The 26,183-nt window shown below is 37.5% G+C and overlaps 1 protein-coding gene across 1 annotated transcript in view; it reads left to right on the forward strand.

Annotated features, from left to right (window-relative positions):
* PELI2 (pellino E3 ubiquitin protein ligase family member 2) overlaps window positions 1–26,183 on the forward strand; it is a 207,564-nt gene that overhangs the window by 155,782 nt on the left and 25,599 nt on the right. Inside the window, exon 3 of the mRNA XM_049899406.1 lies at window positions 8,723–8,824. Coding sequence (XP_049755363.1) covers window positions 8,723–8,824 — 102 coding nt within the window. The remainder of the gene's footprint in view (window positions 1–8,722; window positions 8,825–26,183) is intronic.

A 26,183-nucleotide genomic window follows, 5' to 3' on the forward strand; every position in this document is an offset into this window, starting at 1 on the left:
CATTGTATAAACATCTAAAAAATCTGCATGGCAAAAAGCATCTTAAGTAAAGTCAAAATACAAATGAGTGGGTGAATTTGCAATTCATATCACAGATAATTGGGTAATTTTTTAAGTACATGAGCAGTGCCTACAAATCAATATGGAGAAGATCAACAAGACAAAAGAGTAATGGGCAAAAGATATAAACAGTTTATAGTAAAGAAAAAGAATAGAAAATTTAACATGTTCAGCCTCACTCATAATAATAGAAATGCTAATTAAAAGCACAATGAGATAACATTTCTCACATATCAATCAAATGGTAAAGATAACATTTAACAACTCTTTATGTTGATGAGTGTATGGGAAAAAAAAAAAGCACACCCTTATATACCTCTGGTGAGAATTAAATTTATAACTACTTTGAAAAGTAGTTTGACAAAAACTTTCAAAAACAAAAGTATACATGCCATTCGATCCAGCAATTTTATTTCTAGCATTTTATCCTACAGACATATCCTCCTATATGCAAAATAAATACATGGATATTTGTTACAGCATTGTTTGTAAAATTAAAAAAATAAGTAAATGCCCACTAAAAGGAGGTTTATTACATAAATCAGGCTATATTATACATCAAAAAGAATGAGTCCACACTATAGCTCCAAGATATAGACCATTCTATAAGTTATATTGCAAAGTTAAAGTAGCGGGGAATAGAACACTGTGCGCAGTATGCTGTCATTTCTTACATATATACTATGCAGGCATATCCGTAGGTTTTTCTCTGGAGGGATCCTTGAGAAACTGGTAATAGTGGCTCTCTCTGTGATGGAGGACTGGAATTAGAAGGAGCATACTAATATTGTACACATAACACCTAATTAAAAATATTCTTTGACTTACAAATCGATCAAGAACCTGGAGGACACTATAGAATTAAGTATTAAATTATCCGGTAGAGTTTATGAATGCTATAGTAATCACAGTAACTGACTATAATAGCAATTACATATTGGGCAGTATACTCTGGGTGCTTCAGGAGGAACATCTGAGTTTTTTCAACCCTTCAAGGTTGTTGTAGTATTTTATGAATTAGGAAATAGATTGAGAATATGGCTCAAGGACACACACATAATAATGAGCCTTTTAAGAAGTTCAATTTAATAAGTCTTGAGAAGGAACATCTAAATATGTCTAATCTTCTACCAGAAACCTTGATGAATGGCTTGTTATGGTAGCAAGTATCGGTGTTAGAATTAATTACCTTACCACCAAGGAAAGACAGCCATTGTCTTACTCAAAATTTTGTGTATTAGGATTGGAATTTGCATGATTCCAGCAGATTCAACATCTTGAAGATACCACTTGCCAAGATAAATGTTGTCTTTTGAGAGTAAATATTTTCATGTGTCTGTGTAACTCGAATGTGGCCTTATTGAACTGGGTTTGTTCCACAGAGAAAATGAGATTCTTCAACAGATGGATATATTTTAAATTTAGGCCAATTCTTTAAAAAAACAAATAAAATGACAGAAAAACTGAAAACAACCTTCACTTCCTTCCCCCTTTATTATATCTTTTTAAATGAGTTTTGATTTTATTGCTATAAATAATCAATAAGGTTTTGTATTTTGTCTTATTTTGGCCAAGGGTAAATTTCAATCTTTCCATTCTTATATACTCAAGGATCATTTTGACGGCAGATAAACTGGCCTACATATTAAAATAATTATATGGTGAGTCTTTTAGTATAAAATCGATTTATGTCAGATTCAGTTTATAGTATTTGGAAGTTTGCCTGCTCATGGCTACGAATTAGGGATTGCATTTAATACTGACTCACTGTAACACATAGTTTATGGTGGATGCCTGTGTATTTTTTCTCCTGTGCTCTTTAGATACACTTAACCTTTTGGCGACGCAATTATTTTCTGCTTTGAATTTTTTGTTAATACTGTGTGTTGTCATTAATGGAAGCATGCTGAATCATTGAATGTGTCTGAATTTTTGATACGTAGTATGGATTCTTTTTTTCTTGCCCCCTTCCACAAGCCTACCCTAAGTGTTTAGTGGTACAAGTGACATACCTAAAGTCCTCACTGGGCCCTATTGGTACATATGTGTAACAAATGAAAATTTTCAGAATTTTAATTTTTCCTACGAAAAATTTGGAGCTTCATACAATACCCTGGAAAAACACAGTAATTTGCAGCATACACCCATTTCTTCAGTTTCAAACAATCATAAAGGCCCCTAAAGCACATACTGTCAGTGGTACAGCAGCTTCCCAATAAGCCCCAGAGACTGAAAAAGTTCATGGTAGCTATATGTACCACCAGGCACAAAAGGGTTAAGGTATGCTCTGTTTTACATGGAAAATGCATTATTAAAAGAGAAGTATGCAAATAGAAGTATTGAAGTATGAATTTTATTTTCTCAATTTAGTCATTTGCAAGAGGCTTTGTTTTTATTTGTGATTTGTGTCTATTAGAACTCGGTCTTTCAATTAGCTTTTGGGCAAGTAGTTATGGTATACAAATATTTAAATATTTAGAGAAATACATGTAAAATGTCACAGTGGACAGAATCACATGCATCCTGTTGTTGACTAATCAGATATCTCCCTATAAAGTTACCACCTTATTCTCATGGGGGACTTCGGTTACATTTTCGCTGTCTCTTAATGTGTATAGCAGTGAGAAATCCCATCATTGTATTCATTTTCACTAAAATACTTTGCATTTCACAAGAATATTGTGTCCTCTTCGTTTCTTCCTGTGCCTCTTCTTGCTTGTGTTAAGAGCCATTAAATGTTGAAAAGCAAATGCACACTGTTTTAGAGAATGAATGTGTTGAGCGTCACTTTGAACAACTCTTACCAAGGAAAGTGTGCCCCCCCCCCACCATTCCCCAGGTGACCCTGGAAATGATCAAGGCCTTGCTTGTGAGTTCAGACCCTGAGGGCCCTGGCCGTTCTGACACCTGCTGTGTGCTGGCGTGAGATTCCAGAGCACTGCCTTGCACGGCCAGGACGTGAAGCTTTCATTCAGGCGGCACCCTTTCCTCATCCTCTCTGCTTTGTCTGGAGCTGACACGCAGAGTTAGTGTGGGGAATGCATTCATCCAGAATATGTCTGCATTCAAGTGTACACCTTCTAAGCTGAGACCAAGAAGTGGTAGAACTTCAAAAATCATGATTAGAAATAGACAAGTTGTCACTGATGATAACTGGTGCAAAGAACTTGCTGGTACCGTGTATAGATGTCCTACTCACAGCAGTCCTACGTGAGAAAACTGTTTTTTCCGTTTGTTAAAAGAGATGAGACAAATAAAACAAAGAGAAGACTACACATTTGGTTAGCTTTGTTGTTGCTGTTAATTGCTAGCAAGTTGATACCCTGGGTGGCAGAGTAAAACTGCTCCATAAGGTTTTCAGGGCTGTGATCTTTTGGAAGCAGATTGCCAGGCTTGTCTTCCAGGGGCACCTCCAGGGGGTTCAAACCATCAACCTTGCAGCTAATAGTTGAGTGTGTAACAGTTTGCACCACCCAGAAACCCCTTTTTTAGCTTAATGGGTTCTAAAGCACAATGAAATAATACATTTAAATTTGGATATGAACCTTTCACTTGTTCAGCACTTCGTGATGAACCAAGTGGATTAAAAAAAAAAATTTTTTTTTTTTTTTTTTAAAAAGTGGATATAGAAGTAGCCAAATCATCTCTGCCCTTGGCAATGACCGTCCTAGGGACTTAAGACCAGCACTTGTGCAAATGATGAAATGAGACACAGAGCACTTAAGTAACTTGCCCAGGGTCTTATGCCAGCAGATGACGGAGTAGGAATTCAGACCCAGCTTGATGCAGGCTGTTAACCATACAATATATTGTCTAAATTAAAAGCTCCTTTAAAAGACAGGAGTTCATGTTTTCAAGGAGTTGTTTATCAGATTGTGATGGTAGAATTCATGGGAACAGATCTCCACAAAGCACATGAGCGTCCTCTTGCCCTCTCCAACTTCAGCCCTTGTATTTCATACCTTCAGAACTATGTTAAAGTCAGGTGAGCTCTTGCGACTAGCACCACCGACTAAATCAAGCTTCATTGTAATTACAAGTGGCCCCAAGTTAGAAACAAGTTCTCCTGAAACGTTCTTGTCCTTTGTGGTGTCTGTGTGTGCTGTGTTGATTGACTATGTCTGCCTTAGCCCTGGCCCAGTAATGTGGATGCAGTAGGTTTTCTGCCAAGGTTTAATTGAAAGGCTCGGTCAGTGAGCCAGTCCCAGACAAGAGCAGCTGTGGCCCGGTGCCAAGTTCAAAGCCGTTGCATCTAACAAATAGGCTTATCCTTTTGATTTACTGTAAACTACTGTTTATTTTGATGAAATTCAAGTTAGCACTTTGGAACTTTTCTCATAGTAGTCATGGTTCAGGCACTTGTTTGAAATACAGCTTCCTGAAAAGATAGACTATTTTAAAGAGTGTGTTCATGCTGAATAAATTCTGAATTCCTCTAGCTGTTGACTCTCTTTGGAAATAGCATTCATACATATTTTATACATAAATTGACAGGGATGACAGAGACCTCATCTTCCCTGTAGCAATTTGAACCAGACTGATTGAGGATTTATTGCCTAATTATACTTGTCAGCCTGACATAAAAGTCATTAGTTCTGGAAAAACATGTTTGTCATGCCAGGATTATCTCTAATTAATACAGTCAATATCTAGCATATATTTAAAGCCAATAGAGTAATAATCTTCAAAGCATATGTTATGGACCATGAGGAACTTGATGGTAAATCTCTCGGGGTAATGAAGCAGTACTGTAAGTACAAGTTACCCAGCAATTACTTCCTATTTGAAAAGAGAAAAATGGCATGTTATACATTGTTCTGTTTTGTAACACAGTGAAATTAGTGCAGCTGGCTTGGAAGCCCTTTGAGTGGTAAAGGCAAAAGCTGAAGAGTTAGAGAAGTTATGTGATTTGGTTACAGTTGATGAGTGTCTGAACTAGGCTTCACACCTGGTCCAATGTGTTATTTTCGCTACATCAAAATCCATTAGCCAAGTTGGTTTCTCCAGTGTCCACGTGTGGTCTCATTTGCCTTTCCTGACATACGTGTAACCTTTGATCTCAGCAGAATAAACTTGTTAGTCATATCGAGCAAATGGATTTGGCGTGAAGGTTTTCTTCCTTCTGCTAATGTTCAGGCAGGTACTGGATTGTCAGTGGGTTTTACAGTGGATGATGCAGTCACAGATACAGTGCCAGTGATTTCACGGAGCAGCTGTTGTATGCCTGTATGTCCTTAGATACCCTCTAGCACCCACCCTGTACCCCAGCATAACAACATACATAGACAGCACTTGGGAGGGTAAAATCATTAAGCAGCATTTTCCAGGGTGCTGCACAGTTCACAGCAAACTCATTCATTTGCTCATAAATGTGCATGTTTTCTTCCATAGACATCAACGTCAAAAGTTGTTTTTGAACAGCCAAGGTTTGATCCATTGACCCCATTCACACCTGCCCTAAAACAAATTCCACTATTATGATTCCCCATACCAATTAAAATGTTATTGCTACAGCAATGCACCCTGTCACAGAATGCTTGTATTTAAGTAACCAAAATGACTGTGAAATGTCAGTAGAGTTATTTTTTCCCAATTTTATCAGGTTCTTTCTGTTGCAGTCATTTTGTATAGTTATCTATTTAATTTGTACGGGGGACTGAAATGTTTAATTACAAATTAGAACTAACATTTACAGTGGCTGAAAATAAACTTGCCTAAAACATACAAAATAATTGGCAGAGGAGCCTATGCTTAAATTCTGTACCTTATTAAAGAATGTTGGGTTGTCTTTATCATTTAGAAGGCTGTTGAGAATACAAGCTTGTCTTATGTTTCTTGGTAGAACCCAAGAAACAAGAGGTCATGGACTCCCCGGGTAGAGTTTCCAGGACATTTCCTAGGACTTTACTCATTGGGTGGGCTGTTTGAGCATCTCTAACTTCTTCCCAAAGAGAAGATTCTGTGGGTAAGAGCAGGGTGAGGAGAGGAATGCTCGCTGTGGAGTACAACCCCAGCCCCAGATGCCCTTTCTTTCCAAGCTGTTTTGACAGGAACAGTGAATGGCATCATAAAATATCACCGCGTGCAGATATGTGGTGCAAAGCTCTTCACAACAGCTCTGTGACAGCTTGTGATTCATCTGGACAAGGTTCCTTCAATTGTGTAAGCCACACCAGGTCTCTTAAAAAAGTATTTTCTAGAAACTGGTTAGTTTCTATGTGTGTGTGTGTGTGTGTTGGCGGCGGGAGGGGGGGGCATCCTCTTTGTGATTAAGAGCTGCCTCTACTGCTTTTTAACAACACTAATTATGTCTGCTTACAGAGAGGACTGTGCAGGGTGCTGCTGTTTCCAAAACCACATTCATTTGATTTAGTCAGACTGTGGCCCAGGACACTAACTGTGGTTCCATAATAGTCAGCATCCAGGATGTCTAGACAAGAGAGATTAAACTCTTGAGTCGTTTCATTCTGAGACATAGTAATGGAATCCTTTTTTCTTCAAACCTATACCCAGTTTTTCTGTTTCATCGGAAACTTCAATATTCTTTCTCTCTTTCTTACACACACACCCAAAATACTGCATTGCCTAAAATGAGATGGAGTCTAATAAAGCATGTCTCACTGGTATACGTAATACATGTGGCTTGCCAAAGTTTGGCTTCATCGTTTCTAACATAACTAGTTATTGTCTTTCCCTCTTTTCCTAGTATCCCCTCTAGTCTTGCTCTAAATGTACAAGGACATAAAAATGTACATGTGACATACCTGATGGCATTTGCCTCCTCTGAGGATGCTTTGAACACTATTAATATAAAACTTTCTTCACTTCTCAATCATCCAACGACTGAAGATTATCATAATAAAAAATATATACTTGTTTGAATCACAGACAACCTCCTAACATTCTTCAGAAACATTAAACTTCCATGAGAAACATAACCCCTGCTGTATGTAAAGGCACCGTATATTGTCTGCTATAGTGTATATACCTATTCTGTGCCCTTCGGCAGAGGGAGAATGTACATAAAAATAACGATAATCTCTTATTTGATAAGTCATGCAAGAGAAAAAACACTTTGGAATCACCAGGCCAAAAAGCAACATAAAACTCTTATTTTTCTCATAGAAGAAGTCTGGAGACAAATAGTTCTAGGGTTGGCTCAGCATCTCAAAGGTATCAGAGCTCTCAGCTTCTCGGAGAGTCTTTTACCTTCTTTTCAGGCTGCGAAATGGCCGCCTCAGTGCCATACACCGTTCTGCCTGCAAGCTGAACTGGGATCCCAGGAAAAAGCCTGCAAATGGCAATACTCTAATACCAGCTTTCCCAGTCTCCTCTGACTCTAGCATGTGGAAATGTGACCGAATCCTGGCCAATGGGATTTTGGAGTAACCTGGTAGGGAACTTCTGGGGATGGGGGACACCAGGAGAAACTCCTTTCCCTGTCATTAAATGAATGTGCTGTGTGGCAATGGCACTAGTCAGATATAAAGGTTCAGAGTACATTTTCATTAACATGCTGTGTATGCCCAGTTACTTCTAAATGCTTTCTTGGCCTTCTTACAGTGTCATCCTTCAATAAATGTTTAATAAAAAAGGCTTATTAAAGTTCTACTTATTATGCTTAGTGTAAAAGAGTGGAAATGAAGATAAATTAGGTTAAAGTAGAGTGGATAAAATGTAATTGAAATAAGTTAAAATCCAATTGAAATCAATGTCTTGGTTAATTTTGAAATATTAAAAGTATGTGACCACAAATTAAGGTGTGTTCAAATATATCACTCTGGAGGAAATAAGAATATCTTATGATTAGCTCCTCAACTATTTGATAAAGAGTATTAGCTTTTTTCTAGTCTAGAAAGAGAAGAGATAAAATTCAGTTAACTGCCTTTTTAGCTCCGTAAATATCTGGGTTAAGCAACTGCTTTACATAAGATTTAAATACAGTGTAGAACGGAGTTATAGGCATGATTATCATTGGCTAAAATGGCATGCCTTTATTATTATCATTCAGAAATCTTCATATAACATTTACTTTTTTAATGATTCTTTTGATTATTTGATAAAAATATAGAATACTTCATCTTATTGGTTTGAGTTACAGTTGCTCATGACAAAGTGTGCAAAAATTATTAACTTGTTCAATTTGAGATGACTCCTTTCTCCATATTTTTATAAAAATCTCTATCACCTGTTATAGTGTGAAATAAACTTTAAGGTTTTAAATAAATTTTAGACTCTATTGGTCTAAAATTCCTATCACTGAGGTAAGGTAATAGAGAGAAAGTGTACGTGGTTTTCCAGGAATATGATTGAATCAAGTCTTACAAGCTAGTAAATTAACTTCGATTTGATATAAATAAAATATTGCCCACAGAGATAGAGAGTTTCCAAGGAGCGCCTGGTGGATTAGAACTGCAGACCTTTTGGTTAACAGCTATAGCTCTTAACCACTATACTGCCAGGGTTTCCTAAAAAATCCTAAATTGTGATTATTGGCTCTTCTGTGATTCAGGATACAGAATACAGGAACAGACTCTGTTAGGAAAATACTGGCTGTCTTGGTTTTGACTGGTAGACATGACTCTTAACTACAGGTAGAAGTGTGATAAGTTATTGAAAGGAAATTTTAATGAATTTTTATATTTTTTTATTTCATTATTAGGCTATCAGCTGCAAAGGTCAACACAGTATATCCTACACTTTGTCAAGGAATCAGACTGTGGTGGTGGAGTACACACATGATAAAGATACGGATATGTTTCAGGTAACATCTGTTTTTGGTAATGAAAATTTTAGCACATTTTCCCTTTGGTTCTATTTTTTCATATGTAATCAGAACTTCCAGTACAGTAGTATTTGATGATATCCAGGGATAAAGAAATGAAAATAATATAAAAATTATTTCTCTTTGGTTTTTGAAAGACTCAGAACAAACTTAACTCTAAAATTTCAAAAAGAAATTAGAAAGCTATATTCTCAAATCTCAATGCAATAAAAAATAGAAATTAATGACAAGGATAAAATTTTAAATCCAATCACTTTTTTTCTTTTTTTTTTATTGTACTTTAGATGAAGTTTTCCAGAATAAACTAGTTTCTCAGCAAACAGTTAGTACACACATTGTTCTATGACATTGGTTAACAACCCCACGACATGTTGACATTCTGCCTTTATAACCCTGGGTTCTCTATCACCAGCTTTCATGTTCCCTCCTGCCTTCTAGTCCCTGCCCCAGGGCTGGTGCACCCCTTTAGTCTTGTTTTGTTTCATGGGCCTGTTCAGTCTTTGGCTGAAGGGCGAACCTCAGGAGTGACCTCATTACTGAGCTGAGAGGGTGTCCAGGGGCCATACTCTCAGGGTTTCTCCACTCTCTGTGAGGCCAGCAAGTCTGGTCTTTCTTTTTTAGTTAGAATTTTGTTCTACATTTTTTTCCAGCTCTGACTCGGACCCTCTATTGTGATCCCTGTCAGAGTAGTCAGTGATGGTAGCCGGGCACTGTCTTGTATTGGACACAGTCTGATGGAGGCCATGGTAGATGTGGCCATTAGTCCTTTAGACCAATCTTTCCCTTGTATCTTTGGTTTTCTTCATTCGTCCTTGCTCCCAAAAGGGCGAGACCAGTAGAGTATCCTAGATGGCCACGCAATGGCTTTTAAGACCCCAGACACTACTCACCAATGTAAAATGTAGAACATATTCTTTATAAAACTATGCTATGCTAATTGAGCTAGATGTTCCCCAAGACCATGGTCCCCACATCCCTTAGCCCAGCAGTTTGGTCCCTGAGGGAGTTTGGATGTGTCTGTGGAGCTACCATGACCTTGCCTTGTATGGATTGTGCTGGCTTCCCCAGTATTGTGTGCTGTCTTACCCTTCACCAAAGTTTCCACTTACCAATTGTCTATTAAGTGTTTTCTTATCCCCACCAAATCCAATCACTTCTTAAAAGCTCACATGTTCAGAATACTTCCTAAATAACACTTGAATCAAAGAGGATTCAAACTATGATTATAGGCCTTTGCAAAAATAACTATGGGAACATTATATAGTAAAACTCATGAAATGTGGCTGACATCCTATTCAGAAGAAAATGTATAGCATTAAGTGCTTTCACTATTAAAAAAAAAAAAAGATTAAGAATGAAAATCAAGGAGGCGGAGCCAAGGTGGCAGAATAGACTCTTCCCCCGAGCCCTCTTTACAACAAAGACATGAAAAAACAAGTGAAACGAGTATATTTATGACAAGCTAGGAGCCCTGAGCATCAAAGGCAAGCTTAGAAAATGAACAGAGGGGCAGGGGGAGGAAGAGATGGTTCAGAAGCAGAGAGGAGTTACTGGATCTGAATCGTGGGGAGCCCTCAGGCACCATTCCCGGGAGCAGTGCCGGCAGGCTGGTACTAGCGTTCAGCTGCAGTTTCCTCAGGGAGAAGCAGCCAGCCACACAGCCTACTCACACCTCCAGAACCTGAGAAGAACGGCGCTTTCAGCAAAAGCTAAGTATTTGCGTATATTTTACCACCCCCGCTCCCAAGCCAGCTTTAGCAGCTGACTTCCCTGAGCCTGAGACAGGCCCTGTTGAGCACCAAGAGCCATCCTCCTGGCCTTGGAGAAGGAATAATTTTGCATTTGAGGGAAAAGATAATTTGCCAGCTCCGCTAACTGGGGTAGCACAGGACAGAAGTGGCTCCTGTTCAGGCATAAATGGTCCATGGACTTTGAGCACCTTTCCCCTCTGCATGGACCTGTGTGGGCCTATTTCAGGAGAATAGACCCTTGTTGGCAGACTCCAACCATTTCAGCTGTGTGGCAGAGAAGTGGGTGGTTGATGTTTGACATTGCTTTGCCTATTAAACACGGTCCTCACCTACCCACATCAAGGGCCTAAAGACTGGTAGCTCCACTCAGGTCACCTAGCCACCTGCGACAGGGATCCAAGGATAACTGGTACCTCCCGGTCCTTACAACCAAAAAGGTGCCCATGGTCCATCTGCAGAAACCACCCACCTGTACACTGTAGGGAACAGGGACACGCTTTCCTCATAGACATGTGGGGGACGATTCTCAGCCCCATCTTGTTCAGACTGTGACCCCCTGCTGCAACCAGATACTAATATCCACACCAATCACCCCTGCCCCCCTAAGACTGTAGGACAGAGCCTGTACCACACACTTGATAATCAGCTACCTGGACACCTGAGGTGAATTCATACAAGAAAAGCAAATGGACTCCTAGACTGATATACCTGATAACAGCTCTAGCCATCTAGGGACAGGACGTCAGAGCTCCAAAGGTGAAAATAATCAAGCTAGCTCACTCAAGCAGCCCATTTGGGCATATCAAAAGAAAGCAAAGCAAGAAGCTACGACACAGTAAGCAAGCATAAAATAAACTAATACAGTAACTTATAGATGGCTTGGAGACAACAGTCGATATCAAGTCACATAAAGAAACGGACCATGATAACCTCAACAAGCTGTCACAACAAAGAATCAAGGGATGTTCTGGATGAAAGTGGATTCCTGGAATTACCAGAAGCAGAGTACAAAATATTAATATACAGAAACCTTCAAGACATCAGGAAGGAGATCAGGCAATATGCAGAACAAGCCAAGGAACACACAGATAAAGCAACTGAAGAAATTAAAAAGATTATTCAGGAGCATAATGAAAAATTTAATAAGCTGGAAAAATCCATAGACAGCAATCAGAAATTCAGAAGATTAACAATAAAATTACAGAAGTAGACAGCTGAATAGAAAGTCAGAGGAGCAGAACTGAACAAGTGGAAGGCAGAATTTCTGAACTTGAGGATAAAGCACTTGACACTAATATATTTGAAGAAAAATCAGATAAGAGAATTAAAAAAATGAAGAAACCTTAAGAATCATGTGGGACTCTATCAAGAGAAATAACCTACGAGTGATTGGAGTACCAGAACAGGGAGGGATAACAGAAAATACAGAGAGAATTGTTGAAGATTTGTTAGAAGAAAACTTTCCTGATATCATGAAAGATGAGAAATCTATCCAATATGCTCCTCAAACTCCACATAAACTAGATTTTAAAAGAAAGTGACCAAGACATTATAATCAAACTTGCCAAAACCAAAGATAAAAGAGAGAATTTTAAGAGCAGCTAGGGATATGCAAAAAGTCACCTACAAAGGAGAGCCAATAAGAATAAGCTCAGACTACTTGGCTGAAACCATGCAGGCAAGAAGACAGTGGGATGACTTATATAAAAAATTGAAGAGAAAAAATTGCCAGCCAAGGATCATATATCCAGCAAAACTGTCTCTCAAATATGAAGGTGAAATTAGGACATTTCCAGATAAACAGAAATTTAGGGAATTCGGAAAAACCAAACCAAAACTACAAGAAATACTAGAGGGAGTTCCTTGGTTAGAAAATCAGTAATATCGGGTATCAATCCAAAACTAGAACACTGGGCAGAGCAATCAGAAGTCAACTTAGACAGGGAAATAAAAAAAAAAAAAAAAAAAATCAAGATAAAAAAAAAAGGCTCAAAACAGGGTAACAGTGATGTTACTATGTAAAAGAAGACAACATTAAAACAATAAAAAGGGACTAAAAAAAGTAGTCATAAATATTCCATATGGAGAGGAAGATAAGTCGATACAAAGAAATAAAATTTAGGTTTAAATTTAGAAAACTAGGGGTAAATAATAGGGTAACCACAAAGGAGACAAACTATCCTACACATCAAAATAAAATACAGAAAAAAAAAAAAATAGAGACTCAGCAGAAACAAAATCAACAACAAGAAATATGAGGAAAGGACAATATAAAGATAATCTACTCAGCACATAAAATTAAGGAAAAAGGAACTGTCAACAACACACAAAAAAGACATCAAAATGATAGCACTAAATTCATACCTCTCCATAATAACGTTAGATGTAAATGGACTAAATACACCAATAAAGAGACAGAGAGTAGCAGAATGGATTAAAAAACACGATCCGTCTATACGCTGCCTACAAGAGACACACCTTAGACTTAGAGACACAAACTAAAACTCAAAGGATGGAAAAAAAATATATCAAGCAAACAACAATCAAAGAGCAGGAGTGGTGATATTAATTTCTGATAGAATAGACTTTAAAGTTAAATCCATCATAAGGGATAAGGAAGGACACTATATAATGATTAAAGGGACGATATACCAAGAAGATATAAAACCACCCACCCACGAAGGTATAGGCATATTAAATATTTATGCACCCAATGACAGGGATGCAAGATACATAAAACAAACTCTACCAGCATTGAAAAGTGAGATACACAGCTCCACAATAATAGTACGTGACTTCAACACACCACTTTCGGTGAAGGACAGGACATCAAGAAAGAAGCTCAATAAAGACACGGAAGATCTAAGTGCCACAGTAAACCAACTTGACCTCATAGACATATACTGAATACTTGACCCAACAGCAACCAAGTATACTTTCTTTTCTAGTGCACATGGAACATTGTCTAGAATAGTCCACGTATTGGGGCATGAAGTAAGCCTTAGCAGAGTCCAAAACATTGAAATATTACAAAGCATCTTCTCTGACCATAAGGCCATAAAAAGTGGAAATCAATAACAGAAAAAGCAGGGAAAAGAAATCAAACACTTGGAAACTGAACAATACCCTGCTCAAAAAAGACTGGATTATAGAAGACATTAAGGATGGATTAAAGAAATTCAGAGAATCCAATGAGAATGAAAACACTTCCTATCAGAACCTTTGGGACACAGCAAAAGCAGTGCTCAGAGGCCAATTTATATCCATAAATGCACACATCCAAAAAGAAGAAAGGGCTAAAATCAAAGAATTATCCCTACAACTTGAATAAGTAGTAAGAGAGCGACAAAGAAACCCACAGGCACCAGAAGAAAACAGATAATAAAAATTAGAGCTGAACTAAATTAAATAGAAAACAGAAAAACAATTGGAAGAATTAACAAGACCAAAAGCTGGTTCTTTGAAAAAAATCAACAAAATTGATAAGCCATTGGCCAAACTGACAAAAGAAAAACAGGAGAGGAAGCAAATAACCCGAATAAGAAATGAGATGGGTGATACTACAACAGACCCAATTGAAATTAAAAGAATCAGATTACTATGAAAAACTGTACTCTAACAAATTTGAAAACCTAAAAGAAATGGATGAATTCCTAGAAACACACTACCTACCTAAAACTATCACAAACAGAGGTAGAACAACTAAATAGACCCATAACAAATTAAGAGATTGAAAAGGTAATCAAACTCCCAACAACAACAAAAAAAGACCTGGACGGCTTCACTGCAGAGTTCTGCCAGACTGTCAGAGAAGAGTTAACATCACTACTACTAAAGATATTTCAGAGCATAGAAAAGGATGGAATACTCCCAAACTCATTCTATGAAGCCAGCATATCGCTGATACCAAAGCCAGGTAAAGACACCACAAAAAAAGAAAATTACAGACCTATATCCCTCATGAACTTAAATGCAAAAATCCTCAACAAAATTCTAGCCAATAGAATTCAACAACATATCAAAAAAATAATTCACCATGACCAAGTGGGATTCATACTAGGTATGCAGCGATGGTTCATCATTAGAAAAACAATTAATGTAATCCATCACATACATAAAAGACAAGAATCACATGATTTTATCAATTGATGCAGAAAAGGCATTTGACAAAGTTCAACACCCATTCATAATAAAAACTCTCAGCAAAATAGGAATAGAAGGAAAATTCCTCAGCATAATAAAGGACATTTATACAAAGCCAATAGCCAGCATCATCCTAAATGGAGAGAGCCTTAAAGCATTTCCCTTGAGATCAGGAGCCAGACAAGGATGCCCTTTATCACCGCTCTTATTCAACATTGTGCTGGAGGTCCTAGCCAGAGCAATTAGGCTAGATAAAGAAATAAAGGGCATCCACATCGGCAAGGAAGAAGTAAAATTATTTGCAGACAACATGATCTTATACACAGAAAAGCCTAAGGAATCTTCAAGAAAACTATTGAAACGAATAGAAGAGTTCAGCAGAGTATTGGGATACAAGGTAAACGTACAAAAATCAGTTGGATTCCTCTATACCAACAGAAAGAACATCGAAGAGGAAATCACCAAATTAATACCATTTACGGTAACCCCCAAGAAGATAAAATACTTAGGAATAAATCTTACCAGAGATGTGAAAGACTTATACAAAGAAAACTACAAAACACTTCTTCAAGAAACCTACGTAAGTGGAAAAACATACCTTGCTCATGGATAGGAAGACTTAACACTATGTCTCTTCTACCAAAAACGATCTATAGATTTAATGCAGTTCCAATGCAAATTCCAACGGTATTCTTTAATGAGATGGAGAAAGAAATCACCAACTTCATATGGAAGGGCAGAAGGCCCCAGATAAGTAAAGCATTACTGAAAAAGAAGAACAAAGTGGGAGGCCTTACTCTACCTGATTTTAGAATCTATTATACCACCACAGTAGTCAGAACAGCCTGGTACTGGTACACCAACAGATACATGGACCAGTGGAACAGAATTGAGAATCCAGACATAAATCCATCCACATATGAGCAGTTGATATTTGACAAAGACCCCAAAACAGTTAAATGGGGAAACAACAGTCTTTGTAACAAATAGTGCTGGCACAACTGGATATCCATCTGCAAAAAAAATGAAACAAGACCCATACCTCACTACATGCACAAAAACGAACTCAAAATGAATCAAAGACCTAAACATAAAATCTAAAACGATAAAGATCATGGAAGAAAAGATAGGGATATTAGGAGCCCTAATACAAGGCATAAACAGTATACAAAACATTACTAACAATGCAGAAGAAAAATGAGATAACTGGGAGCTCCTAAAAATCAAACGCCTGTGCTCATACAAAGACCTCACCAAAAGAGTAAAAAGATTACCTGCAGGCTGGGAAACAGTTTTTAGCTATGACATTTCCAATCAGTGCCTGAGCTCTAAAATCTACCTGATACTGCAAAACCTCAACTACAAAAAGACAACCCAAGTAAAAAATGGGCAAAAGATATGGACACTTAACTAAAGAAAACAGTCATGTACCTAAGAGATACCTGAGGAAATGCTCATGATCAATAGCCATTAGAGAAATGCAAATCAAAACTACAGTGAGATTTCATCTCACTCCAGAAGGCTGGCATTAATCCAAAAAACACAAAATAATAAATGTTGGAGGGTCTGTGCAGAGATTGGAACACTTATACACTGCTGGTGGGAATGTCAAATGCTACAACCACTTTGGAAATTGATTTGGTGCTTCCTTAAAAAGTTAGAAATAGAACTACCATACAATCCAGCAATCCCACTCCTCGGAATATATCCTAGAGAAATAAGAGCCTTTACACAAACAGATATATGCACATCCATGTTCATTGCAGCACTGTTTACAATAGCAAAAAGATGGAAGCAATCACTGTGCCCATCAGTGGATGAATGGATAAATAAATTATGGTATATCCACACAATGGAATACTACACATCCATAAAGAAGAGTGATGAATCTGTGAAACATTTCATAACATGGAGGGATCTGAAAGGCATTATGCTGAGTGAAATTAGTTGCTGAAGGACAAATATTGTATAAAACCACTTATAAGAACTCGAGAAATAGTTTAAACAGAGAAGAAAATATTCTTTGATGGTTATGGGAGGGGGGAGGGAGGAAGCGAGAGGGGTATTCACTAATTAGATAGTTGATAAGAACTACTTTAGGTGATGGGAAAGACAACACACAATACAGGGGAGGTCAGCACAACTGGACTAAACCAAAAGCAGTTTCCTGAATAAACTGAATCCTTCAAAGGCCGGTGTAGCAGGGGCGGGCACTTGCGGACCATGGTTTCAGGGGACATCTAAGTCAATTGGCATAATAAAATTTATTATGAAAACATTCTGCATCCCACTTTGGAGAGTGGCATCTGGGGTCTTAAATGCTAGCAAGCGGCCGTCTAAGATGCATCAATTGCTCTCAACCCACCTGGATCAAAGGAGAATGAAGAACACCAAGGACACAAGGTAATCATGAGCCCAAGAGACAGAAAGGGCCACATATACCAGAGACTACATCAGCCTGAGACCAGAACTAGATGGTGCCCAGCTACAACTAATGACTGCCCTGCCAGGGAACACAACAGAGAACCCCTGAAGGAGCAGGAGAGTGTGGGATGTAGACCCCAAATTCTCGTAAAAAGGCCAGGCTTAATGGTCTGACTGAGACTAGAAGGCCCCCAGTGGTCATGGCCTCCAGACCCTCTGTTGGTCCAGGACAGGAACTCTTCCCGAAGCCAGCTCTTCAGACATGGTTTGGACTGGACAGAGGGATGCTCGTGAGGAGTGAGCTTCTTGGACACTTGAGACTGTGTTGGCCTCTCCTGCCTGGAGAGGAGATGAGAGGGTAGAGGAGGTTAGAAGCTGGCAAAATGGACAAGAAAAGAGATAGTAGAGGGAGGGAGCGGGCTATTACATTAGGGGGAGAGCAATTGGGAGTATGTAGCAAGGTGTATGTAAGTTTTTGCATGAGAGACTGACTTTATTTGTAAACTTTCACTTAAAGCACAATAAAATTTTTTTAAAAAATGAAAATCAAGGAAAGAAATATTTATCTCAAAAAGTTTTTTTTTAAAGGTGACAGTATGTAACACCAAATGTGGGTGAAGTGTGCACAGCTTGATCAACATAAATGATGTCGCTAAGAAATACACAAGAAAAAAGGACATTTTTAGTAACTGCTATGACGTACAGTTTTGCAGCGACTAAAAAATAGGAATGTAGTTCCATGTGTATATATATGTATGCATACAAGTATATAGGTATGTGAATATGAATGTGGGCATTTATAGATGTATCTGTATGCATGTTTATGTGTATGTAAGTGTATGGATCCATATATAGTCATATATATAATAAAGCACATAGGGGACATAATCACAGATACTTCTTAGACTTAACCAAACTCCTCACAGGATTATTTTATGAGGTCTGAAAGCCTAGGACTGGAGTCTTGTGGGACAACTCGGTCATTTGGCAAAATATAGTACTTAAAGTTTATGTTCCACATTCTAACTAGGTGAGTAGTGTCTGAGGTCTAAGATATAACTGTTGGTCTCTACATGTCTGGAGTAAAAAAGAAAGAAGGAAAACAAAGACTCAGAGAAGAAACTAGTCCACGGTACTAATAGTTTACACCAACTACAACCTCATCTACCCTGAGACCAGAAGAACTAGATGGTGCTCAGCTACCAATACCGATCATTCCAATCGGGAACACAGTAGATGGATACTCATAGAATGGGAGCAAAATGTGGAACAGAACTCAAATTCTTAAATGGTACAGACTTAACTGGACTGGTTGAGACTGAAGGACTCCCTGAAACTGTCTCCCTGAGGTACTCTTTAAACGTTGAACTGTAACTCTTCCATGAGGCCACCATTTAGCTAAATAACAGATTGGCTTGTAAAGTACCATGCTCCTTTAAAAAATCATCTATATGAGACCAAATGGTTAAAATCTACTCAGGAGCAAAGACCGAGAAGGCAAGGGGGCAAGGAAACTAGATTACTGGAGCCAGAACAAACAAAACAAATAATGAGAAAGTTGACACACTGAAAAATGTCACTGAAAAAATTGTGTAGAAATTGTTAAATGGAAACCTAGTTTGCTGTGTAAACTTTCACCGAAAATGCTATAAAATGTTTTAATTAAAAAAAAAAAAAAGGACAGTAATTACAAAATATAGGACCAGTTCAGGAATAGTGTTAGTGGTATGCAATAGAAAATCTAGAAATTCATCAGAAGGAAGGAAATAAAGGGGGAAAAAATCAATAAATAAAAAAACAGTAGGAAAATTAATAAATATATTCAAGATTTGATACTTTAAAACAACAGAAAAGTAAAATTAAGGCAAATAGAGGAAAAATGCAAACACAATGTGGGAACGATGAGGCTTTCCGTTTCCATGTAGAGAGTTGAATTAGATAAATGTTGAAATAAATTTTGAAAAAGTGTCAGACACTGACATCATTCCCTGTACCAAAATAAATTCTAGAGAGAGTAAATAATTCAATGTAAAAATGAAGAAATAAATCCTAGAACATAATTTAGGTGAGTTCCTATTCTTGGGGTGGGAAGGAAAGATTAAGCACATCGCAAATGAAGAGATCTTATAGTAAACTATTCATAGATTTTGCTTTACACAACCTAGCTTCTTTCCAAATTTCAAAAAGTGTAAAAGGCAAACAAACTAGGGAAAATAATAGGCAACAAATCGTGTAGACAAAAGATTGATACCTGTAGTATATTACTCACTTTTCCCATACTTTAAAAAATGGACAAAGAACAAAGCACATAATTCTCAAAAGACAAAATATAAATGTCCAATGAGTATATTTAAATAATTTTAAAATGTCACATCAATCAATGATAAAATACTCTGTTACCTGTTAATTGGAAAATATTAAATAATATGCCATTATGAAGCATTGGGTATAATTGGTATTGCTGATGGGACTGTGAGCAGCCTTTCTACATGGAAGAATTACTGTGTCAACAGTGATTTAAACAATCAGACCCAGTGGCCCAGTAATTCTACCTTTAAGAGTTTTCTATACATCAGTAAGAATATAAGCAAAGATTTAAACTAAATTACAGTGTTGAATATACTAATGAAAAACTACAAGTAAAGCTCCACTTCTAGCAGTAGGTGAGAATGGTTTGAGTATGGTACATTCAAACACAAAACACCAAGTAGCCATTGAATAATTATTAAATCAGGAGATACTCACAATAAAGAAATGAAAAAAAGGTATATGCTCAGCCCATACTTTATTTTTGCACACTCATATGTGCCTGTGCACACACATATATGAGAAAGAAAAAGGACTAAAAAGAAGTGCCCTAGCTCTTTTGCCCCGGTTTCTATAACACCATGAAGTGCATGCTTGCCCCGGACCACCAATGTCAGTACTTTTTATCAAGAAAGAATTAAAATTCTCTATTGATTTTTAAAGAAAAATCAATAGTGGCCATGAACTGCAACACCTCAGATTGATAAGAAGAGCCACCCTAAAGCGAAATTGTCTTCCCCCTCTAAACTTTCTCTCAAAATTTTGGAGAAATACCTATTTTTCTTCTATCAAATTAAAAATTAATAATAAAAAAGGTGTAAAAAATAATTGTATTAACACCGCACACCATAAAATTCCAAATGGATCAAAGCCTGAAAGACTATTTTTTTAATTAACTAAAAGTTTCAGAAGAAAACATGGGAGAATTAGTTTATAACTTCAGAGTAGGGAATAACTTTTTAAACACGAGATAAAACCCATAAACAATAAAAGAAATTATTGATAAATTTAGTTTTTCAGATAGTTAAAACAAAAGGCAAATGACAAAAAGGCAGAAATATGTATAATTATTACCACAAAGGACTAATGTCCAATTATGTAAGTCAGCCTTAGAAATCTCTAAGAAATAGGCCATCAAATAGGCAGATGGACAAAGAATATGACAGACAGTTCATCAGAAAGGAAGTACAAATAGCTCTTGAAAATAAGAAAATATGTTCCACCTCACTTACCAAAAGAGAAATGTGAATTAAAAGCACACAGAGATGCCATTTTTCACTTATCAGATTGGCAAAAATCCCAAAGTTTTTGTCAAACGTGGGGAAACAGACACTCTCCAACATCACTGTTGGGAATACAGACTGGTATAACCCCTGTTAAGTGGTGACTGGGAAATACTTGTGAAAAACACAAAATGCTTACATTCTTTGTCTCAGCTCTTTATCCTTCAATACAGGCAGAATTAACATTTGTACAAAGTTACTCATCAAAGCATTGCTTAATAGCAGAAGATTGTAAACAACCTAAATGTCCTTCCCTGAGAAACCAGTTCAGATACATAAAGTGGAGCCCTTCAAGGCTATAAAACAGAATGAGGAAAAGCCCTATGTACTAAGAGCTCTGAACATATTAAGTGATTTAAATTTTAATAATATTAAATATTTTGAGTCATACTAACTAAAGTATTACAATCAGTTAAGATCAATTAATGGTAAATATTAATAAATTAATGTCAAATATGTTGAATACTACTACGTATTCATAAATGTTAATATTTCTTAATGATTTAAATAATGCTTATATGCAATCCAATCTCCACAAGGATAAACAAGACATTAATAAAGCAGTTGCTTTTATGGGAGAGGGGACTGGGCAGGTGCCAGACAGGGAGATTTTTCACTATATTCTTTTTTCCACTTGTTGGTTTTTGAATCATGTGAATGTGTTAGCTATTTAATGAAAAACTAAAGAATCCTCTGTAGATATAAACATAGACATAGATACTTAAGTGACAGTTTGAACTCCAAAGTAGGGTTTATTATAGTTGGACAAAATGTTAACAGTGGTTTTACTCTCTGTGCCATTTCATTATATAGTTTTCTAAATGTCTTCTTATTCTGCTAAAGAAAGCGTATTCCTAAATAAATATAGGTATAAACTTCCCCGTTGGTATTTTTATGGGACTTCATAAGGATTTCTTGTTTTTTTAACACTTTCCAAAATTACGCGTTTTCAGTTCGTAAGATTTTTTTTACTACTATGTTACTGAGATAGCCAGAGCAGATCCTTACTACTAAGAAAGGGAATCAGAAATATTTTACAATTATCAATGATTCATTTTTACCACCTAAAGTCAACAAGTTACCATGATAGCACATGGAAAGAAGTCAAGAACTATTGACACATTAAATTCCTTTAAAGGAAAATATTGTTTCTTAGTAATTTTTCAAAATCTCGTGTAGTATTCTTCAGTGACATATTTTTCACTCTTGTACAGTTTACTTCTACTCAGATTGTTCACTTTCTTCCTTATCATCTCTGCAAATGCAGAACAAATTAAAAGTTCCGTTGGATTATTTTTTCAGCTTGGAGTGATTAACTTCTAAGTATGTTATGCTTTCTTCCATTTCATCACACCAATGAAAAGAATCAGGATTTAATAAAATTAGGACATTTTGCTGCTTCATCAAGAACATCTTTTAGTGAAACTGGCATTATTTCTCTCCCTGCAAGTGCATAGAGATGAAGAATACAATGGTTACTAAGTACAATTTGGTATGCCTGCTTTCATTTCTGCCTGGGTGCCAGCATTTTTAACCACCATTGCTTCAACACTACCAGTGAAAGGCCAACACAGTGGAAAAGGCAAATGGCATCTTCATGGTAGTATGAAAGCAGTTTGGGGTTCATGGACCCATCCCTTTGACAGGTCTCAGGGACCCTCGGGTTCATGAACCACACTCTGAGAACTGCTGACCTACAACAGTCTCCTAATTTCACAGGTGAGAAATCTGGTTCTTTGAAAGGAAAAATAAACTAGGCCAGAGATAAGTAATAACTTAAACTAGGTCACATGTTTGTCAGTTTGTCATACTGTAGGGGCTTGTGTGTTGCTATGGTGCTCGATGCTATGCATCCAGTATTCAGATACCAACAGGGTCACCCATGGTGGACAAGTTTCAGCTGTGCTTACAGACTAAGACAGACTACGAAAAAGGACGCAGCAGTCTACTTCTGTACAGAATTAGCTGGTGAAAATCTTATGAATAGCAGTGGAACATTGTCTGATAACAGTGCCAGAAGATGAGCCCCTTAGGTTGGAAGGCACTCAAAAAACGACTGGGAAAGAACTGCCTTCCCAAAGTAGAGTCAACCTTAATGACATGGATGGAGTCAAGCTTTCTGGACCTTCTTTCACTGATGTGGCACGACTCAAAATGAAAAGAAACAGCTGCAAACATCTGGTAATAATCGGAACCTGGAACATATGAAGTATGAGTCTAGGAAAATTGGAAATCATCAAAAATGAAATGGAACACATAAACATGGATATGCTAGGCATTAGTGAGCTGAAATGGACTGGTACTGGCCATTTTGAATAGGACAATCATGTGGTCTGCTCTGCCAGGAATGACAACTTGAAGAGGAATGGCGTTGCATTCATCGTCAAAAAGAACATTTTAAGATCTGTCCTGAAGTACAACACTGCCAGTGATAGGAAAATATCTATACGCTTACAAGGGAGACCAGGTCATATGACTTATTCAAATTTATGCACCAACCCCCAAGGCCAAAGATGAAGAAATTAAAGATTTTTATGAGCTTCTACAGTCTGGAATTGATCGAACATGCAATCAGGATGCATTAATAATTACTGGTGATTGGAATGCGAAAGTCAGAAACAAAGAAGAAGGAGCAGTAGTTGGAAAATACGGCCTTGGTGATAGACACAATGCTAGAGACCGCATGATAGAATTTTGCAAGACCAACAACTTCCTCATTGCAAATACCCTTTTTCACCAACCTAAATGGTGACTGTACACGTGGACCTCACCAGATGGAATACACAGGAATCAAATCAACTACATCTGTGGAAAGAGACAATGGAAAAGCTCAGTATCAGTCAGAATAAGGCCAGGGACTGAATATGGAACAGACCATCAGTTGCTCTTATGCAAGTTCAAGTTGAAACTGAAGAAAATTAGAACAAGTCAACAACAACCAAAGTATGACCTTGAGTGTATCCCACCTAAATTTAGAGACCATCTCAAGAATAGATTTGATGCATTGAACACTGACGACTGAAGTCCAGATGAGTTGTGGCATAACATCAAGGACATCATACATGAAGAAAGCAAGAGGTCTTTAAAAAGACAAGAAAGAAAAGACCAAAATGAATGTCAGAAGAGACTCTGAAACTTGCTGTTGTACAGTAGCTAAAGCAAAAGGAAGAAATGATGAAGTAAAAATACTGAACAGAAGATTTCAAAGGGCAACTTGAGAAGACAAAGTATTACAATAATATGTACAAAGAGCTGGAGATGGAAAACCAAAAAGGAAGAACAAGCTCAGCATTTCTCAAGCTGAAAGAACTGAAGAAAAAATTCAAGTGTCAAGTTGCAATAGTGAAGGATTCCATGGGAAAAATATTAAACGACGCAGGAATCATCAAAAGAAGATGGAAGGAATACACAGAGTCATTACACCAAAAAGAATTGGTCAACATTCAGCCATTTCAAGAGGTGGCATATGATCAGGAACCGATGGTGCTGAAGGAAGAAGTCCAAGCTGTACTGAAGGCATTGGTGAAAAACAAGGCTCCAGGAATTGATGGAATATCAATTGAGATGTTTCAACAAACAGATGCAGTGCTGGAGGCGCTCACTCATCTATGCCAAGAAATTTGGAAGACAGCTACCTGGCCAACTGAATGGAAGAGATCCATATTTATGCCTATTGCCAAGAAAGATGATCCATCCAAATTCAGAAATTATCGAGCAATACCATTAATATCACATGCAAGTAAAATTTTACTGAAGATCCTTCAAAAGCAACTGCAGCAGTATATCCACAGGATACTGCCAGAAACTCAGGCTGGATTCAGAAGAGGACGTGGAACCAGGGATGTCATTACTGATATCACATGGACCCTGGGTCAAAGTAGAGAATCCCAGAAAGATGTTTACCTGTGTTTTATTGACTATGCAAAGGCATTTGACTGTGTGGATCATAACAAATTATGGATAACATTGCCAAGAATGGGAATTCCAGAACACTTAATTGTGCTCATGAGGAACCTGTACATAGATCAAGAGGCAGTCGTTTGAACAGAATAAGGGGATACTACATGGTTTAAAGTCAGGAAGGGTGTGTGTCAGGGTTGTATCTTTTCACCATACCTATTCAGTCTGTATGCTGAGCAAATAATCGAAGAAGCTGGACTGTATGAAGAAGAATGGGTCATCAGGATTGGAGAAAGACTCATTAACAACCTGCCTTATGCAGATGACACAACCTTGCTTGTTGAAAGTAAAGAGGACTTGAAGCAGTCACTGATGAAGATCAAAGACCACAGCCTTCAGTATGCATTACACCTCAACAAAGACAGTATCCTCACAACTGGACCAATAAGCCACATCATGATAAATGGAGAAAAGATTGAAGTTGTCAAGGATTTCTTTTTACTGGGCTCCACAATCAACACCCATGGAAGCAGCAGTCAAGAAATCAAAAGATACATTGTGTTGGGCAAATGTGCTGGTAAAGACCTCTTTAAAGTGTTAAAATGCAAAGATGTCACCTTGAAGACTAAGGTATGCCTGACCCAAGCCATGGTGTTTTCAATCGCTTCATGCATGTGAAAGCTGGATAGTGAATAAAGAAGACCGAAGAACTGATGCCTTTAAATTGTGGTGGTTGGCGAAGAATATTGAATATACTATGGACTGCCAAAAGAATGAAAAAATCTGGTTTAGAAGAAGTATAACCAGAATGCTCCTTGGAAGCAAGGGTGGCAAGACTACTTCTTACATACTTTGGCCATTTATCAGGAGGTATCAGCCCCTGGAGAAGGCCCCCTGGAGAAGGACGTCATGCTTGGTAAAGTACAGGGTCAGTGGAAAAGAGGAAGACTGTCAACGAGGTGGATTGACACAGTGGCTGCAACCATGGGCTCAAACATAACAATGATTGTGAGCATGGTGCAGAACCGGACAGTGTTTTGTTCTGCAGTACATAGGGTCTCTGTGAGTCAGAACTGACTTGACGGCACCTAACAACATCAGCAAGGCCAGAGAAGCCATTTGTGGCAGAACTAAGGCTTTAGGTATCCAGAGTTCTTAATTATCTACACAGTACAAACTTGATCTCTTTAAAAAAGTATCATAATTCAAACAAAAATATATACATTTATTAAGAGAACAAGGCATCATTTTTACTAAAATAATCTGTTCTCAGGCTGTGATTAATTTGTGTCCCCCAAAAATATGTGTCAACTTGGGTAGACCATGATTCACAGTATTGTGTGATTGTCCACCATTTTGTCATCCGATGTGATTTTCCTATATGTAGTAAATCCTACCTCTGTGATGTTAATGAGGCAGAATTAGAGGCAGTTATGTTAATGAGGCAGGACTCAGTCTACAAGATTACATTGTGTCTTAAGCCTCTCTTTTGAGAAACAAAAGAGAGAAGTTAGCAGAGAGACAGGAGAA

This window comes from Elephas maximus, chromosome 10 (genome assembly GCF_024166365.1).
Source record: "Elephas maximus indicus isolate mEleMax1 chromosome 10, mEleMax1 primary haplotype, whole genome shotgun sequence".
NCBI classification, from domain to species: domain Eukaryota; kingdom Metazoa; phylum Chordata; class Mammalia; order Proboscidea; family Elephantidae; genus Elephas; species Elephas maximus.